The 20,000-nt window shown below is 44.5% G+C and overlaps 3 protein-coding genes across 4 annotated transcripts in view; 1 reads left to right on the forward strand and 2 right to left on the reverse strand.

Annotated features, from left to right (window-relative positions):
* Window positions 1-12: 12 nt before the first annotated feature.
* Window positions 13-5,828, reverse strand: tmed1b (transmembrane p24 trafficking protein 1b). The gene is made up of 5 exons (XM_045226742.1): window positions 5,474-5,828; window positions 2,165-2,262; window positions 1,791-1,875; window positions 1,567-1,665; window positions 13-1,332 (listed from the first exon to the last, which is right to left on the reverse strand). Exons 1-5 carry the CDS (start codon window positions 5,669-5,671, stop codon window positions 1,099-1,101), a joined length of 714 nt encoding a protein of 237 aa, XP_045082677.1. The 5' UTR covers window positions 5,672-5,828; the 3' UTR covers window positions 13-1,098.
* A 3,552-nt stretch (window positions 5,829-9,380) lies between these two features.
* On the forward strand, window positions 9,381-14,039 carry LOC121533221 (tumor necrosis factor ligand superfamily member 14). 2 transcript variants are annotated; one of them, XM_041839045.2, is made up of 7 exons: window positions 9,381-9,590; window positions 10,045-10,579; window positions 11,111-11,143; window positions 11,330-11,363; window positions 12,807-12,887; window positions 13,172-13,403; window positions 13,504-14,039. In XM_041839045.2, the coding sequence occupies exons 2-7, from the start codon at window positions 10,382-10,384 to the stop codon at window positions 13,682-13,684; spliced, it is 759 nt and encodes a 252-aa protein (XP_041694979.2). In that variant the 5' UTR covers window positions 9,381-9,590; window positions 10,045-10,381; the 3' UTR covers window positions 13,685-14,039. The 2 variants fall into 2 exon arrangements, with proteins under 2 accessions (XP_041694979.2, XP_041694978.2); XM_041839044.2 differs by having other exon boundaries at window positions 9,381-10,579.
* A 4,128-nt stretch (window positions 14,040-18,167) lies between these two features.
* The window catches only part of LOC121533223, a 3,682-nt gene continuing 1,849 nt past the window's right edge, over window positions 18,168-20,000 (reverse strand). Inside the window, exon 3 of the mRNA XM_041839046.2 lies at window positions 18,168-19,963. Within this exon, the coding sequence (XP_041694980.2) occupies window positions 19,548-19,963 (416 nt within the window). The 3' untranslated portion in view covers window positions 18,168-19,547. The remainder of the gene's footprint in view (window positions 19,964-20,000) is intronic.

Below are 20,000 nucleotides of genomic sequence, written 5' to 3' on the forward strand. Positions count from 1 at the left end.
TCTACAGGTTGTCCTAGTGTATAACCTGTGAGTGCAACCCCCATCATAACTACAGACCTGAAAACTGAGTTTAAATGTATTTGGCTAAGGTGTATGTAAACTTCCGACTTCAACTGTATGTTTAATTGCAAATCAGGGCTCTCCCTAGGATTCTGATAAGGCGGTGCTGATGCAGGCTTAAGGTTGGGTAGGGGAAGTTCTGGGTCAGTAACCCCCTCAGGAAGTTGGAGCATTTCCAGTTTTGAAAAAGCTGTAACTACCATTTCCTGAAACCTAAAGTCTAAAATTATATCAAACAATGTAGCCAACACAGAAGTCTGGTGTTTGATCCTAAATAAACATTTGAGGTGGTCTAAATGACACTTTCACATTTAGTGAAAATGTTAACTGTCTTTATTCATTTTGTTTGGGAACAAAATTCAGAATAATTACTGGATGCAATGTAGTGGTCTATCTTACTGTAGGCTATCTGGAATATGAAACAACTGAACTAGACCTATAGGAGCTGGTTTCAGATCTCCATCCCTGACCTCATCCATCAGGTCAGGTCTGACTACTAGGCTGCCATTCATTCTACATGCCTTGTTGTCATTGAACTGACTGTTATGACATCATACTGTTGACATTCAGCAATATGAAGAGGACAGATCCACAACTGATTCATTAACATAGGTCTACTAACACTGAACGGTCTAACAGAACTTTCTGCGAAGGACAGTATTAGAGGGACAGCTCTGTCCGCCACGTCTGTTTTCATCCACGCAGTGATGCGCTCTGAACCACCGCACCGCTGAACTACCCCACCGCTGAACCACCTCACCGCTGAACCACCGCACCGCTGAACCACCTCACCGCTGAACCACCGCACCGCTGAACGTGTTTCCTTGCTAGTCGAACTCGCGCCTACTACAGTTCTGGAGATCAAGCTAGAGATTTTTACCTCACCCAAGTCCTCTGATTGGCTCAGCTTCAATTTCAAAGCAGTTGAGTCAAAAACCTCAATGTGCCAACTAGAAGCATCTTTTTGCATATTTTAGTCTAGTTTTTCATACCAGCGTACTTTGACCTGAAATGTCATCTATGTTGGCAGGTCTGTAACTAGGAGACTGGTACAGGACCAGAAGGAGACCCTCCACAAGTTGTCCTAGTGTGTGGGTGTGTTACCTGAGTGAGTGCGACCCCCAGCATTACAATGAGACTGGTACAGGACCAGAAGGAAACTCTCCACAGGTTGTCTTCTAGCAGGTTACGGTCCCTGGCCTCGAACGCTCTCAGTACCGTCTGCATCTGACGACTTCTCTCTAACCGACGGTGTACTGAGTCTATTGACTCCTGGTGGGGAGGGGAGAGAGGAGGGGGGAGAGAGGAGGGAGGGGAGAGAGGAGGGAGGGGAGAGAGGAGGGAGGGGAGAGGGAGAGAGGAGGGGGTGATGGTGAAGAGAGGAAGAGGGGAGTTAGAAAAGAGGAAAGGTACTGTGTATATCCAGAATTTATTTTTACAGTTTTTTTCTCTTTAGTTACAGTGAATGTGTTGAAGACATGGTGATCCATTCAACAGCCTACTCACCCTAATGTCCTCCAGCTTGTACTCCAATAGGCTCTCAGGCTCACCAAGCCCCGCCCACTCGTCGCCGCCCACGTCGCCCGGCTGTCCCTCAATGATGACCTGCATTTACACACACACACACAACACTCAATTTACATTTTATTCAATTAGCAGATGCTCTTATCCAGAGCGACTTACAGTAAATAAATCAACCAATTAATAAGGATATATTAATACAAATAAACCTCAAAGAAGACCATCTTCTCAGAGAAGCGGCTGAAGCTGTTGTCAAAACAGATCTGGTAGTCTCCTTCCTCCGTAGGTTCCACCCTTGAACAAAACAACCAATCAGAGGCGTTGATACAGACAAAACAACCAATCAGAGGCGTTGATACAGACAAAACAACCAATCAGAGGCGTTGATACAGACGAAGCAACCAATCAGAGATGTGGGTATAAAGCAAATCAAAAACAGAGGGAAGGGGAGAGAGCGAGGTCAAAAGACAGGTTGATCTGAGGTTGAACTGTGACATCACGGAACTAGAGAAATAGACCAATCGCAGAACTAGAAGAGATATCGTGTGAGTAGATTGGACCAATGAGTGGCAGCGGTACTGACATGTGGACTCCGTCTGAGCGGCGGAACTCAGAGATGAGCTGGAACCCGTGAGGAGAGAGAACGGTGAAGTCTACATCCATACCTGCACCTGCTATCACCTGGAGAGTGGAACACACACACACCAGAAAGGTACTTTTACAACAGCCATAGATAAGAATCACACTGCACGTCAGAAAGCTAGGATATGAAACATGATGTGTGATAATGTTACCCGAGTGAAACAGGATGTGTACTCAGTGACGTGGACCCTTCTGAATGTTGCCGGTAGAAATAGAATGAATAGAGCTGACAGGATCCCCCTTATTCTCTCTGACAGACAATCATTTCTATCTGAATGTTCTGTAACTACATTCTCCTGAGAAGCCATTGGGGCTCTGGTCACAGGTAGTGCACTACGTGGGGAATAAGGTGCCATTTGGGATGCGGGCCGATCCCCTGTCATGTAGGCCGATCCCCTGTCATGTAGGCCTACTCTCTGCACCATAATGGAGGAACTAGGTTCTCTGTCAACTGTTTCTATGTCTCCTGTATCGCAACTGAAACTGCTCACTCTCACACACGCCATTACTCAAGGAAAACAAAACAGAAACATGCCTGTTCTTCTAGATATATCTGAATAGAATCTTACTGGCAAATAAAACCCATTACGCGCGCATATTTCTATATGACCAGTCTGACGTTTCAGGCCAAGGTTGTATGTCATAACGTTCAGCCCTTCACTAGTGCTGAACACACACCCTGCCAGAGAGAGGTTACACGTCACACACACAGACAACTGCTTGAGATGAATAGGTGCCAAGCTGCCTGTAAACTCCATTTGAGGGACTCTCCCACTGAACAAACAGAGGCTAGAGCTGCCTGCGTCCCAATACTCTCTACTCCTCTGAAGTGTGCACTCTCTGGTGCACTAGCCACAGAGGGTAGAGTAGCTTGATCCCAGATCTGTTTCTGCTCTCTTGTCAACTCCTTGTGGAATTGTCATGCTTGACCATGACAATGGAGTAGGCAAACGCACAAACAGATCTGGGATCAAGCTACCCTACCCTCTGTGGATGGACTGGGACAGACAGGCTAAGAAACATATTGATGGATATGACCTAATTGATAGAGCTGTTAGAGCAGTTTGTGTCAAGATGTAGGTGAAGTGGTAGAATATGATGTATATACATTACAGGGTAGGATGTACAGTACCTGTCTAAAGTTTGGACACACCTACTCATTCAAGGGTTTTTCTTTATTTTTACTATTTTCTACATTGTAGAATAATAGTGAAGACATCAACACTATGAAATAACACATATGGAATCATGTAGTAACCAAAAAAAGTGTTAAACAAATCAAAATAAATTGTATATTTGAGATTATTTAAAGTAGCCACCCTTTGCCTTGATGACAGCTTTGCACACTCTTGGCATTCTCTCAACCAGCTTCATGAGGTAGTCACCTGGAATGCATTTCAATTAACAGGTGTGCCTTCTTAAAAGTTAATTTGTGGAATTTATTTCCTTCTTAATGCATATGAGCCAATCAGATGTGTTGTGACAAGGTATACAGAAGATAGCCCTAGTTGGTAAAAGACCAAGTCCATATTATGGCAAGAACAGCTCAAATAAGCAAAGAGAAACGACAGTCCATCATAACTTTAAGACATGAAGGTCAGTCAATATGGAACATTTCAGGAACTTTGAAAGGTTCTTCAAGTGCAGTCGCAAAAACCATCAAGCGCTATGATGAAACTGGCTCTCATGAGGACCGCCACAGGAATGGAAGACCCAGCGTTACCTCTGCTGCAGAGGATAAGTTCATTAGAGTTACCAGCCTCAGAAATTGCAGCCCAAATAAATGCTTCAGAGAGTTCAAGTAACGGACAACATCAACTGTTCAGAGGAGACTGTGTGAATCAGGCCTTTATGGTCGAATTGTTGCAAAGAAACCACTACTAAAGGACACCACTACTCAAGGACACCAATAAGAAGAAGACACTAGCTTGGGCCAAGAAACATGAGCAATGGACATTAGACTGGTGGAAATGTGTCCTTTGGTCAGGAGTCTAAATGGGAGATTTTTGGTTCCAACCGCTGTGTCTTTGTGAGACGCGTTGTGGGTGAACGGATTATCTCTACATGTGTATTTCCCACCGTAAAGTATGGAGGAAGAGGTGTTATGGTGTGTGGGTGCTTTGCTGGTGACACTGTCAGTAATTTATTTAGAATTCAAGGCACACTTAACGAGCATGGCTACCACAGCATTCTGCAGCAATACGCCATCCCATCTGGTTTGCGGGTTTGCGCTTAGTGGGACTATCATTTTTTTTTCTCCCAACAGGACAATGATCCAAAACACACCTCCAGGCTGTGTAAGGGCTATTTTACTAAGAAGGAGAGTGATGGAGTACTGCATCAGATGACCTGGCCTCCACAATCCCCTGACCTCAACTCTAATTGAGATGGTTTGGGATGAGGGAAAAGCAGCCAACAAATGCTCAGCATATGTGGGAACTCCTTCAAGACTGTTGGAAAAACATTCCAGGCGAAGCTGGTTGAGAGACTGCCAAGAGTGTGCAAAGCTGTCATCAAGGCAAAGGGTGGCTATTTGAAGAATCTCAAATATAAAATATATTTTGATTTAACACTTTTTTGTTTACTACATGATTCCATGTGTTATTACATAGTTTGGATGTCTTCACTAATATTCTACAATGTAAAAATAAAGAAAAACCCTTGAATGAGTAGGTGTCCAAACTTTTGACTGGTAGTGTATGTTTAACACTTACACTGGCTGAATCTCTGCAACGTGGAAGGAGAGAGATGGAGGCATTCATAAAACAGTACCTAACGAGCAAATGTACCCTTCTCTTTCTCCTCTGGGAGGTTATAGCTATATGGTTCACTTGCATCATACTAAAAGTTAGGCTATAGCCAGGGATAGTGGGGAAACCACTGCAAAACAGCATCCTTGCTTGTAAGACTTCAGTTAGCCTATCTCGTGCGTGGCCTGGGTCAAGTGTCCTACACAGCATAAATGATTAAGTGCACAACAAGATTGCTACAGCAGCAAGCTATCTCGTTAACTAGCGAGCTAGATAGATATATAACGTTATCGGTGGCGACTAGCTTGCTACTGTAGTTAGCCACCTCGGGAGGCGAACTGAGAATAGCATCATTGTAACAGCTAGCCTTTCTGGGACTGTATCGTGTTTACATTAGCTAACGTTACAAGCCTGCTACTAGCTACTTCTGTGTTGTGAACTTATGTTGCTCGCCACTGCACAAACTAGATAGCTAACCAACTAGTTAGCTGTTAGTTTACCTGATACTCTACTTCCATGGTAACGTTCTTCGCAGTCGTTTGGAAAAAGCATTCGGTTCTTCCGGCTGGTAAGAGAAACGTGAATTCGCTATCTTGGCTATGGCCGAAAGCACGAATTGTTTCAAGACATGTTGCTACAAATAACGCAATGAAAACACATGTTGTGCTGCCTCGTCCTGCTTTCTGAAGAGTGCCCATGACGATAAATTAATTTGCTTCCTCAATGTGTTGAAATATTATAGATAGCTACGTTATCATCCTGGCTAGCTAGCTGATTTGCTAACTTTCAATAGCATAATTTATCTTCCGCAGCAGCTGTTGAACTTTTCCGATCAGACGATTGGCTAGAATCTCCGAATGACTGAATCACTGTGAGACCAATCAGGAGATAGAGAGTGGCCCGTGTTCCTCCAATCGTTGAGGTGGAATCCTTGCTGGGGGTTATGTTTTATTAAAACTACGTTTTGTGCCTACCCAAAAAAAGGGGTTAAAAATGTGCCATTTATGAATGTTATTCAATGATTTTCTATGGGATTTAGGAGTAAAGGCCAAAATCAATATTTTATCAAATAATTTTTTTTATATATATTTTTTATAACTAAAGGGGTCCTAAAATTCTAAATCAAAAAGCTAAATGATCCATAGTATAACCATCTTAAAACAATTCCATATATCAGATTAGCACCTCCCTCCCCCAACGTCTTAGAACTTGTCAATTCATGAGTTGAAATAAATTGTATACATAAGCTAAGTTGGAGCCTAATAAAGACGGACAGAAGCCCTTCTTTGCTCTTAATTTTAAAAGCCTATATTAAAACTTTTTTTTGTTAAAAATCGATTTTGATGTTGTAAACAGTTGTTGCTAACATAATCCAATAATAACACATGCTTAGGCCTATTTAACTTGGATAATTTATTAGCGGAAACATTTGCATGGTTGCTCATGTAGATGGCAGAAAATCAACGTCATTTGTGGCTTCTCACTGGGCACACTGTCATTTCAATGAAATTACGTTAAACCAACGTGGAATATACGTTGAATTGACTTCTGTGCCCAGTGGGTTCTGACTCATTCGGAGACAGTAAAGGCCTGTCTCAAATGGCACCCTATTCCCTATATAGTTCACTACGTTTGACCAGGGACCATAGTTAAAAGTAGTGCACTGCATACAGGGAATAGGGTGCCATTTTGGGATTCAGACTAAATATCATCAAGCCTCAGCAACTTTGACAAGGACAGAGAGAGTTCTAGTAGCTAGTAATGGACCAGAGGCTGTCCTAGTTCTAGTACTGTACTGGACCAGAGCCTGTCCTAGTTCTAGTACTGTAGCGGACCAGAGCCTGTCCTAGTTCTAGTACTGTACCGGACCAGAGCCTGTCCTAGTTCTAGTACTGTAGCGGACCAGAGCCTGTCCTAGTTCTAGTACTGTACCGGACCAGAGCCTGTCCTAGTTCTAGTACTGTAGTGGACCAGAGCCTGTCCTAGATCTAGTACTGTACCGGACCAGAGCCTGTCCTAGTTCTAGTACTGTACCGGACCAGAGCCTGTCCTAGTTCTAGTACTGTACCGGACCAGAGGCTGTCCTAGTTCTAGTAGTGTACCGGACCAGAGCCTGTCCTAGTTCTAGTACTGTACCGGACCAGAGCCTGTCCTAGTTCTAGTACTGTACCGGACCAGAGCCTGTCCTAGTTCTAGTACTGTACCGGACCAGAGCCTGTCCTAGTTCTAGTACTGTACCGGACCAGAGCCTGTCCTAGTTCTAGTACTGTACCGGACCAGAGGCTGTCCTAGTTCTAGTACTGTAGTGGACCAGAGCCTGTCCTAGTTCTAGTACTGTAGTGGACCAGAGCCTGTCCTAGTTCTAGTACTGTAGCGGACCAGAGCCTGTCCTAGTTCTAGTACTGTAGCGGACCAGAGGCTGTCCTAGTTCTAGTACTGTACCGGACCAGAGGCTGTCCTAGTTCTAGTACTGTACCGGACCAGAGCCTGTCCTAGTTCTAGTACTGTACCGGACCAGAGCCTGTCCTAGTTCTAGTACTGTACTGGACCAGAGCCTGTCCTAGTTCTAGTACTGTACTGGACCAGAGCCTGTCCTAGTTCTAGTACTGTAGTGGACCAGAGCCTGTCCTAGTTCTAGTACTGTAGTGGACCAGAGGCTGTCCTAGTTCTAGTACTGTACCGGACCAGAGGCTGTCCTAGTTCTAGTACTGTAGTGGACCAGAGCCTGTCCTAGTTCTAGTACTGTACCGGACCAGAGCCTGTCCTAGTTCTAGTACTGTAGTGGACCAGAGCCTGTCCTAGTTCTAGTACTGTACCGGACCAGAGCCTGTCCTAGTTCTAGTACTGTAGTGGACCAGAGCCTGTCCTAGTTCTAGTACTGTAGTGGACCAGAGCCTGTCCTAGTTCTAGTACTGTAGTGGACCAGAGCCTGTCCTAGTTCTAGTACTGTACCGGACCAGAGCCTGTCCTAGTTCTAGTACTGTAGTGGACCAGAGCCTGTCCTAGTTCTAGTACTGTGGTGGACCAGAGCCTGTCCTAGTTCTAGTACTGTACCGGACCAGAGCCTGTAGTGGACCAGAGCCTGTCCTAGTTCTAGTACTGTAGCGGACCAGAGCCTGTAGTGGACCAGAGCCTGTCCTAGTTCTAGTACTGTACCGGACCAGAGCCTGTAGTGGACCAGAGCCTGTCCTAGTTCTAGTACTGTACCGGACCAGAGGCTGTCCTAGTTCTAGTACTGTACCGGACCAGAGCCTGTCCTAGTTCTAGTACTGTACCGGACCAGAGGCTGTCCTAGTTCTAGTACTGTACCGGACCAGAGCCTGTCCTACACTCTTCCTCCTATACTCTTCTATCTTCTGTCATAAAGCATTTAGTCCTAATTCCTGCTGTATGGCGCGGTGTTGTGACATCTCTCCTGACCGCAGAGTAGTGTGTGTGTGTTAGCAAATACGGTTAGTGTTGGTGTCTGTGATGTTCCAGGAGAAAAAGCCACAGAGGTCGACCACACACACACACACACACACACACACACACACACACACACACACACACACACACACACACACACACACACTGATACAAACACATAAAATCACACACACACATACAAAATCACACACACACACAAAATCACACACACAAAATGACACATGCATGCACACTTACTTTCTCCCTCACTCTTTCACTCTCCCCACCACCTCTCTCTCTGTGTATATATCTCTCTCTCTCTCTCTCTCCTCTCTCTCTCTCTCTCTCTCTCTCTCTCTCACTGTATCCTCAGTGAGTGTGTGCAGGCCTTCCTGTAACCGTCTATCACCAGTGCCATGAAAACCAGTGTGTGTTCATGATATAGGAGTACACACGCATGCCTCCACACACTATTGAAGGTATTATTCAACGGGTCTCCTTCATTTCTCTGCACTGTTTAGTCTGTAATATCAATAAATATCAATGTAAATGTTTAGTCTGTAATATCAATGTAAATGTTTAGTCTGTAATATCACTAAATATCAATGTAAATGTTTAGTCTGTAATATCAATATAAACGTCAGCATGTAAGGTAGGACCTCTAGTTCTGTAGAGAGGAGGAGGGAGAGATAGGTGAGGAGAGGGGGAAAGAGGGGGAAATGAAGATAAAGAGAGAGAGAGGGAGGGCAGGGGAGGAAAGAGAGAGAGAGAGAGAGAGAGAGAGAGAGGAGAGAGAGAGAGGGGGAGAGAGAGAGAGAGAGAGAGAGAGAGAGAGAGAGGAAGTGTCAGCTGAGGGATGATAACCACACTGAGAAGGGCGTGCCGGGTTTACACACACACACACACCCACACACACACAGTACACACACACACACACACACACAGTACACACACACACACACACAATACACACACACAGTACACACACACACACACACAGTACACACACACACATACACATCCTCTTCTGCATTTCCTCATTGCACATGCTCAGTGTGCTACTAGTTCAGACGTACACATGACAGACTGACTGACAGACTGACAGACGGACAGACAGACAGACGGAGGGGGAGAAGAAACAAACAAGAGAAGAGAGAGAGGAGAGGAACCACACGTTTACCAGTTCTCTGAAACTTGACTTCTAAATAGGTGAAACAATGTCTACATCATAGAACTAGACTATCATTCTATTCTCATTCTAGTTCTATGTTCTACAGTACAGACACAGGTTGTCTTAGAACCCTGGCATTACTTCTAGAATGTTTGTTATTAGAATTCTTAGAGTTGACCACAAACATCTTAAGTAATTGCTAGCTAAAAAACATTCTGTGCAGATGAATCTACAAATGTTTTATTTGACAAAATATTTTTTCACATTTGATGAGTTATTCGATCACAGTTTTCCTTTACCTGATGCATCATATTCAGGCATGTTGCTAGGATCCCAAATACAATGCCCATTCTAGAGTTGTAATAAGCCATTGAATGGACCTGACCATTCTGTATAGGAAATTCAGATGAACCGATTGCTGTTGTTGTTATCTCTTCTGTGTTCAACAATGCCAATATCTACTGGTTCTTCACTCTTCTGTTCTCCCTGAAGAGAAACCAGACGTTGTTTTGTGATTGGCTGGTCTGTTGCGCTGAGATTGAGGAGAAGTCACTCCCCTATTCTCTAACCACTGATTGTGAGAGAAACTGTGTGGATTTTGTCACAACTATCTGGGCTGTTCAGAGGTGAAGAGCAGAGAGGAGTCTGCCCGTCTACTTGGACCGTCAACACATCAATCAATCAAACAATAGATTTATTGATCTATCGACTGACCAACCTACCCTGCTCATTGAGTGCCCCCCTGTGGACCTCCATTCAACCATCCGTCCGTCCAGACTGGCTCTCTCTCCCACCCATTCTTGCCCAGGGAAAAGTGAGGTTGAGGAGGATGGCTGAGGGGCATGTTGGGCCCTACCCCCAGGTGTTCGTGGTGGACAGCCAGGCGAGCCACGTCCCCATGCCCAGTGGGAGGCACCTTAGGTGGGGAGGGATCGGCCGGAGAGCCCTTCAGCTCCTGGTGGGTCTTGCGCTGGTCGGGATCGTCATGGAAGCCTGCTTTATCGTGCACTTGTACAACAGGACAGGGGTGAGTGAGGGTGTATGTGTGTGTGTGGGCAAGCCTCGGTCTGTCCCCGAGCATCTCAAGGGGAATTCCTTGTCTGAATCTAGACTCTCCCTCACACTGTCACTGTGCATCACAACACACTTTAAAAGAGCCTTGTCACATACACACACACACACACACACACACACACAAAAACAAAAACACATGCACACACACATGCAAATTCTATATGTTGTGTTTCTGTGCTTCTGACACTCAGAGGACAAACACTTCCTGTAACTAGTATTGGTTGCAGTGTGACATCACATCCTCCTCTTCCTCCCTCTCTCTCTCTCTTTCTCTCTGTCTCTCTCTCTCTCGCGCGCACTCTCTCTCTCCCTCTCTCTCTCCCTCTCCCTCTCTCTCTCTTTCTCTCAATCCCTCTCTCTCTCTGTCTCTCTTTCTCCATCTCTCAATGTCTCTCTCTGTCTCTTTCTCTCTCTCCACCCCCCCTCTCTGTCTCTCTCTCTCTCCATTTCTTTCTCCCCCTTTTCTCCCTCTCTCTCTCTCTAGGCCCTGATGAATGCTCAATCCTTTATCCAGAGGGTAAGTGAAGTGTATATAGTACAAATGCTGTGTGTGTGTGTGCCTGTGTGTGTGCATGCATACGTGTGTGTGCATGTGTACGTGTGTGTGTGTGCATGTGTACGTGTGTGTGTGTGTGTGTGCATGTGTACGTGTGTGTGTGTGTATGTGTCAGAGTCTCAGGCTAAAACACACTATCTGTTTCAGAGTGGCTCAGCTCAGGGTCTGACTGGATCTGAAGGTACACTTTATTCTCCTCTCTCTCTCTCTCTCTCTCTCTCGCTCTCTCTCTCTCTCTCTCTCTCTCTCTCTCTCTCTCTCTCTCGCTCTCTCTCTCTCTCTCTCTCTCTCTCTCTCGCTCTCTCGCTCTCTCGCTCTCTCTCTCTCTCTCTGTCTCTCTCTCTCTCTCTCTTCTCTCTCTCTATCTCTCATAGTACATAGAATCATGTATACAGGTACAACACTACTGCTGTTGTATTGTGGAATCTTCAGTACATACATTTAATTAAATAAAAAGAAGATGAATGGTTAATAAATAAACAACAACATGTACATGGATGATGTTTACACTATGTATTACTGTCAGTTATATACAATGGTCATGGGATGTCCCTCAGGATATGGCAGACATAAACATATCTGGCAGTAATATTTGCTGTTTCTCCCTCACCCAGAATAATTCCCAGCCTTATGTCATTAGTAAATGCAGAGAAGCTGGGAATTGATTGAGATATTTTCTTGAAAGAAGATTATCCTATTTGGGAGTATTTCTCAAAGTAGAGGAAAAAGTGCATCTCTGTCTCTACCTCCCGTGTCGTGCAGTGACCACATAGACGCTCCTCTCTGGGTGGCCATGTCTTTCTCCCTTATTCTGTAGCCAATTGGTGGCTGAGCCTGTACTTGGTCAGCATCTGTCCATTTAGTTCATTCTATGGTTTGATTCATTTTCCCAATTTGTCAAACAGGAGGTTTTTCTTTATCAATTTAATTGATTTCCCTGTGTGTTTGGATAATATGTTTGTTTTCAGGGTTCAGCTCTTGGGTTTCCAGTGCTTTGAATTGTAAGAATGTTTTGGGACTTAATTTCAGATGGCGCCAAAATTGTACTGTCCTTTTCTTAATATTTACAATGAAAGGGAATCGCCCGAGTTCCGCTCTGAATACATTATGTGGTACTTTCTTTTGGATATTTAGGATAATTCTGCAGAATTCGGTATGTAGATTTTCAATTGGGTTTTTCTCTTGATAAAATTACTATTGAAGGTTTTGCACCAGATGTTCTTTTTATGGAGTAAAGTGCTTGGTGGTTTTTTCATTTACTGGCACTGATAGTTAGTCCCAGGTAGATGTATCATTGGACATGTTCAACCATGGTGAAGGAGTGTCTGCTGCTCTGATTCCTGGCCTTTTTCTGGGAAATCATGACCTTGGTTTTCTGAAAGTTGATGTTGATTGCTCTCTCTCTCTCTCTCTCTCTCTCTCTCTCTCTCTCTCTCTCTCTCTCTCTCTCTCGGTCTCTCTCTCTCTCTCTCTCTCTCTCTCTCTCTCTCTCTCTCTCTCTCTCTCTCTCTCTCTCTCTCTTTCTCTCTCTACCTATCTTTCTTTCTCCCTCCCTCTTTCTCTCTATCGCCCTCCCCCCACTCTCTCTCTCTCTCATGACATCATTTCCTGTCCCCTGACACAGAGACCAATGACATTTTAGTCGAGCATACGAGGAGGACACGCCCAGCTGAAATCCAACGGAAACCCTCAGCACACTTGATAGGTACAGTACAGCTTCTCAACACACACACATGCACACACACACACAGAAACACACACGCACGCACACACACGCATGCACGCACACACACACACACACACAAACACACAAACACACACACACACTTAACCAGCAATATCTGCTCTCTTCACTCCCCCTCTGCCCCATATCTTTCTCTCCCCCATTCCCCCATCTCTCTCCCCTTCCCCTTACTCTCCCTCACTCTTCCCCCTCCTTCCTTCTGCCCCCCTCCCTCCCTCCCCTCCCCTCCCCGCTCCCTCCACCAGGCCTGTCAGTGGGTGAGGATAGTGTCGTTCTGTGGGAATCAGATAAGGGCCTGTCTGCCTTCACAGATCAGATGGACTACAAAGATGGCCACCTGGTGGCACAGAGGGAAGGTTACTACTATGTGTACTCCAAAGTGCACTTCGTTGAAGACTGCTTTCTGTTCAAACACACGGTGATGAGGATCACAGAGGGTTACAAAAACATACCACTTGTGTTGATGAAAGCTAACAGGTCAGTGAGTGTGTGTGAGGTGGTGGTCAGGGGGTGGGGAGGGGGGGGGATAGGGCTCCATTTGGGATGCAACCTAAGTGTCTATCTGCCTCTCCGTTAGGTACCATTGCCCTTCCAAGGATTCCAGACCAAAGAAGAGTTCTCATCAGAATCTTCTGAACAGCTACCTGGGCGGAGTCTTCCATCTGTTGCCTGGAGACATCATCTATGTAACCGTGGACAACAGGACGCTGCTGAGACTTGGAACTGAAGATAATTTCATGGGGGCATTCATGATTTAGGAGACAGTGTGTATTGACACACACATATGGACAGGCACGCATACATTTGTCAATCAGATTTGTGTGTCAGTTATATTATTTCAACGTATAGATTCTAACCATCCATGGATTAAGGCGGGAATTCAATCCAAGGTGTGTTATAGGGAATCACACTAGAAAGCAGACAATGGCCTTTTTAAAGGTATTTTAATCTTGAGTCAACATCTGCAGCTTTTACCGCGAATGCCTCCTCTGCAAACGGCAGGGAAAATAACTTTAAAACATGCATTGTCTAGTTCAGTGTTTCTCAGTCCTGGTCCTGGGGACCCAAAGGGGTGCACTTCATAGTTTCATAGTTTTGATGTCTTCACTATTATTCTACAATGTAAAAAATAGTAAAAATAAAGAAAAACCCTTGAATGAGTAGATGTGTCCAAACTTTTGACTGGTAGTTTGTGTATATATATATATATATATATATATATATATATATATAACAGTTGAAGTCAGAAGTTTACATACACTTGTCCTCTGGTCTGATGAAACATAAAAAAGAACTATTTGGCCATAATGACCATCGTTATGTTTGGAGGAAAAAGGGGGGTGGCTTGCAAGCCGAAGAACACCATCCCAACCGTGAAGCACGGGGGTGGCAGCATAATGCTGTGGGGGTGCTTTGCTGCGGGAGGGACTGGTGCACTTCACAAAATAGATGGCATCATGAGGAAGGAAAATGATTGGATATATTGAAGCAACATCTCAAGACATTAGTCAGGAAGTTAAAGCTTGGTCGCAAATGGGTCTTCCAAATGGACAATGACCCCAAGCATACTTCCAAAGTTGTGGCAAAATGGCTTAAGGACAACAAGGTCAAGCCCTGACCTCAATCCTATAGAAAATGTGTGGGCAGAACTGAAAAAGCATGTGCGAGCAAGGAGGCCTACTAACCTGACTCAGTTACACCAGCTCTGTCAGGAGGAATGGGCCAAAATTCACCCAACTTATTGTGGGAAGCTTGTGGAAGGCTACCCGAAACGTTTGACCCAAGTTAAAGAATTTAAAGGCAATGCTACCAAATACTAATTGAGTGTATGTAAACTTCTGACCCACTGGGAATGTGATGAAATAAATAAAAGCTGAAATAAATCATTCTCGCTACTATTATTCTGACATTTCACATTCTTAAAATAAAGTGGTGATCCTAACTGTACCTAAGACAGGGCATTTTTACTAGGATTAAATGTCAGGAATTGTGAAAAACTGAGTTTAAATGTATTTGGCTTAGGTGTAACTGTGTCAGGTTAGTAGGCCTCCTTGCCCGCACACGCTTTTTATGTTCTGCCCACAAATGTTCTATAGGATGAGGTCAGGGCTTTGTGATGGCCACTCCAATACCTTGACTTTGTTGTCCTTAAGCTATTTTGTCACAACTTTGGAAGTATGCTTGGGGTCATTGTCCATTTGGAAGACCCATTTGCGACCAAGCTTTAACTTCCTGACTGATGTCTTGAGATGTTGCTTCAATATATCCAATCATTTTCCTTCCTCATGATGCCATCTATTTTGTGAAGTGCACCAGTCCCTCCTGCAGCAAAGCACCCCCACAGCATGATGCTGCCACCCCCGTGCTTCACGGTTGGGATGGTGTTCTTCGGCTTGCAAGCAGCCCCCTTTTTCCTCCAAACATAACGATGGTCATTATGGCCAAACAGTTCTATTTTTGTTTTATCAGACCAGAGGACATTTCTCCAAAAAGTACGATCTTTGTCCTCATGTGCAGTTGCAAACCGTAGTCTGGCTTTTTTATGGCAGTTTTGGGGCAGTGGCTTCTTCCTTGCTGAGCGGCCTTTCAGCTTATATCGATATAGGACTTGTTTTACTGTGGATATAGATACTTTTGTACCTGTTTCCTCCAGCATCTTCACAAGGTCCTTTGCTGTTGTTCTGGTATTGATTTGCACTTTTCGCACCAAAGTTAATTAATCTCTAGTAGACAGAACGCGTCTCCTTCCTGAGCGTTATGACGGCTGCGTGGTCCCATGGTGTTTATACTTGCATACTATTGTTTGTACAGATGAACGTGGTACCTTCAGGCGTTTGAAAATTGCTCCCAAGGATGAACCAGACTTGTGGAGGTCTACAATTCTTTTCTGAGTTCTTTTGATTTTCCCATGATGTCAAGCTAAGAGGCACTGAGTTTGAAGGTAGGCCTTGAAATACATCCACAGGTACACCTCCAATTGACTCAAATGATGTCAATTAGCCTATCAGAAGCTTCTAAAACCATGAGATCATTTTCTGGAATTTTCCAAGCTGTTTAAAGGCACAGTCAACTTAGTGTATGTAAACTTCTGACCCACTGGAATTGTGATACAGTGAATTATAAGTGAAATAATCTGTCTGTAAACAATTCTTGGAGAAATTACTTGTGTCATGCACAAAGTAGATGTCCTTACCGACTTGCCAAAACTATAGTTTGTTAACAAGAAATGTGTGGAGTGGTTGAAAAACGAGTTTTAATGACTCCAACCTAAGTGTATGTAAACTTCCAACTTCAACTGTAGCTACCATAAGTTGAATGGACTAATTTCAGCTACTCTTGATAAGAGCTGCTGCTAAATGTCTAAAACTAAAAGTTTAATGTAAAATTTAAAAGTACACTACAGTAAACTACACCACGCTACACATCCCCATTCAATGTACACTACAGACAGATCCATCTGAATCATGAACAACAGATAAACAAATTATAGGAACGGCCCAAATGGCACCCTATTCCCTATATAGTGCACTACATTTCAACAGGGCCCACAGGTTTCTGGGTAAAATTAGTGCATTATGTAGGGAATAGGGTGCCATTTGTGATGCCATGTCTCATGATTTGACACTGATTTCATCACCTCTTACAAGCATGCAAAACCACACTTATACAGACACAACACACACACACACATATACACACACACACACACACACACGTCTGCAGGTAACAGAGTTCTACAGTAGCTTGTCTTTCGTTCCCGGCTCTTTTCTGTTCTCACCGCAGCAGCCACTGTGCATCTCTTCACACACACACACACACACACACACACATATACACACACACACATACACACACACACACACACACACATACATACACATACACACCCATACACACACACATACACACACACACACACACACACACACATACACACACACATACACACACACACACACACACACACACACACACACACACACACACACACACACATATACACACACACACACACACACATACACACCCCCACACACACATACACACACACACACACACATATACACACATATACACACACATACACACACACACACACACACATACACACCCATACACACACATACACACACACACACACACACACACACACACACACACATATACACACACACACACACACACACACATATACACAGTAACCACAGGCGGAGAGGACTTACATGTGTGCTGAAAGGAGAGGAGGATGTGGTGGGGTAGGGATGCAAGGGGGCGGTGTGAGGAGGGGAGGGAGGGGTGGTGGGAACCGTACTGACTGTGCGCGATGCTGAGTCAGCCATAATACCGCTTGGAACTTTCCAGAGACCTGACGATGATGTTGCTGTTAAGTGGAGCAGACACCTGCACACACACACACACACACACACACACACACACACACACACACACACACAGCACACAGAGAGACACAGACACAGACAGACACAGACAGACAGACAGACAGACAGAACAGACAGACAGACAGACAGACAGACAGACAGACAGACAGACAGACAGACAGACAGACAGACAGACAGACAGACAGACATAGAAATATAAATAGAACTAGCGTATTTCTCTGGCTGCGTTCACAGAGGCAGCCCAATTCTGATAATCTTTCCACTAATTGGTCTTTTTGTCCAATCACATCAGATGTTTTCCCGTCAGATATGTTTCAGAGCTGATCTTATCATAAGACAAAATGAATGACAAAAAGATGAGCGTGGTGCTGCCTGTGAACCCAGCCTCTGTTCATATGTCTTCTGTGTGTTTCTGTGGTTGTTTGTTTGTTGATGTACATACACAGTTTTTCCACACCAGCGGAGTGGTTAGAAACAGGAAGTTATGTCACTGTGTTCTCGGCAGCGGGGAACTTTTTCTCACCTTACTAAAGTTCCATCTTCCACACACACACACACACAAGCACATCCACATTCATACACACTCACACACAATACACACACACACATCCACACACATACACACACACATACATACACACTCACACACACACACATACACACACATACACATACACACACACACACACACATCCACACACATACACACACACACACGCACACACACATACTAGAGCTTGTGTTTATTTGCGTCCACGTTTATTACCTAGTTCAGCATAAATACAGTTAATTAAACATAAATAATACATAAATAATACATAGTAAACATATAATTTATAAATAAATACATTCATCAATTGGTCAATAGCGACCCGTGCAAATTATATCATGTCCTTCACAATGGATATGTAATGATGTCACTTAGTTCCTCCAGACATGAGGTGTGGACACCCACAGTGGATTGGAAGCCCATAACTGCATCCCAAATGGCACCCTATTCCCTATATAATGCACTACTACCCTATAGGCTCTAGTCAAAAGTAGTGCACTATATAGGGAATAGTGTGCCATTTGGGGGACACACCAGCTGAGCTCTGTGACAGAGCTCATTCATTCTCTCACTCAGTGAGTACAGTACCGTGGAGGCTGCCTGGCTGGTCAACAGACCACAGCAAATCATACATAGAAAACAACAATGTTAAGAAAATAGAAACTTCAAGTTAGACTCGTTGCCACGAGCAGCACCGCAGATTTTGAGACGAGCGAGATGCACGACTCCTCTCTCTCACACAGCAGTCACACACAGTATCTGTGTACGGGTTGGCTTCACACTGTTACAACGTGGTAGCCACGGGACCAAAACAGCGGAGAAGTTGAGTTTTTTGCGGAAATTGAACCACTATGCTGTTTACTTTCTGCACCTATGACATATCGCTGAGTCTGCCTTTAAGAAAATAAGTACATTTTAAACAACAAGATGGTTGTTGCAATTGTTGTTGTTGTTGCTGTTGTCCATGAACAGAACACAACCCTTCCTGAAGACTCTGAGGAGGTTACTGTGGTTGCCAAGCAACGGTAATAAGGCATAACAAATCAATGATATCATGTATCCATGATTATACACAGTATATGTGTATGGTACAAGTCTGCCGCCCCCCTCCCCCCACTTCACAATTCTTCCCTCAACCATAACAGACAGCGATTACAAAAACAACATTTTATCAAATAATATTAGAGTGAATTTAGAATCCACACCAGCACCAATGTAGTGGTATCTACACATAAGAATAGACAGCACATTGTAACCCTGAGTACAAATATAGAAATACATACATGTATACATTAAATATATATACATTAAATAAATATCCATATATATTGACCTGCATTGTTTAGTTTAAATCATTTCCATGGCGATGCCCTGAGTGACAGAGGTCAAAGTCCACTCTTTCTGTTTGCAAGTTCTCCTACATAGGGTGCATCTCAGTACCCTTAGCTGGCTTCCTTTTCTCGCCTCCTTCCCTTCGTCTGTGGCGGAGCCCAAACTTCCGTCCCAGGGGTGCGTTCAGCAGGACGCAACGTTTCGGACCGTTCAGATAGTAATATGCAATGTAGAACAATATGCCTCTCTGACATCTTAAAGAAGGAATAACGTTGGCTCTGTTCGTGGCATTTCTATCTGCAACCTTTCACAAAGTTTAGCTACTGAACGTGGCCCATATCAACCCACTAAGAAAACTCCCATTCCGGATTCGTTCAGATCCAGTTTCCAGTACTTCAGTGTGTCCTGTGCTTCCGGCACCACCATACGGCCCATCAACCGGCTCTCTGAGTCCAGCCATCTCACCATCCAGCACTTCCTTTTTACCGTTGTCACAGGGTTCGACTCTGACCACTCTGGGAGCTCCACCTGGCAGGTCAGCTTTTCATCGCCGTGACTTGCAACCTGGACGACGAGGATGCCCCGCCCACATTTGGCGGTACAGGTGAGCTGGAGGTCCAGGTACAGGAAGTAGAAGCCGTCCTGCGCGGTTTTCAATGTATGACGGGTAAGGTCGTAGGTGTACAGATCTCCGAGAGAGGAGCCCTGTCCATAGTCGACCTGGGACCAGGATATTGTGCTGTTCATCAGCACGCCTGCAGGGGGAGACAGGAACACACACTGGTCAGGACA

This window comes from Coregonus clupeaformis, chromosome 18, assembly GCF_020615455.1.
Source record: "Coregonus clupeaformis isolate EN_2021a chromosome 18, ASM2061545v1, whole genome shotgun sequence".
Classification (NCBI taxonomy): Eukaryota; Metazoa; Chordata; class Actinopteri; order Salmoniformes; family Salmonidae; genus Coregonus; species Coregonus clupeaformis.

Bases quoted from the DNA above. Each gene is read 5' to 3' on its own strand.
- LOC121533221 (XM_041839044.2), top strand. From the start codon at position 10,382: ATGGCTGAGGGGCATGTTGGGCCCTACCCCCAGGTGTTCGTGGTGGAC. The intron at 10,580-11,110 runs GTGAGTGAGGGT...CTCTCTCTCTAG, and splicing joins ACTTGTACAACAGGACAGGG to GCCCTGATGAATGCTCAATC. The intron at 11,144-11,329 runs GTAAGTGAAGTG...TATCTGTTTCAG, and splicing joins CTCAATCCTTTATCCAGAGG to AGTGGCTCAGCTCAGGGTCT.
- tmed1b (XM_045226742.1), bottom strand. From the start codon at position 5,671: ATGGGCACTCTTCAGAAAGCAGGACGAGGCAGCACAACATGTGTTTTC. The intron at 1,666-1,790 runs GTTTATTTGTAT...GTGTAAATGCAG, and splicing joins AGAAGATGGTCTTCTTTGAG to GTCATCATTGAGGGACAGCC. The intron at 1,333-1,566 runs GTGAGTAGGCTG...CCTCCCCACCAG, and splicing joins ACAAGCTGGAGGACATTAGG to GAGTCAATAGACTCAGTACA.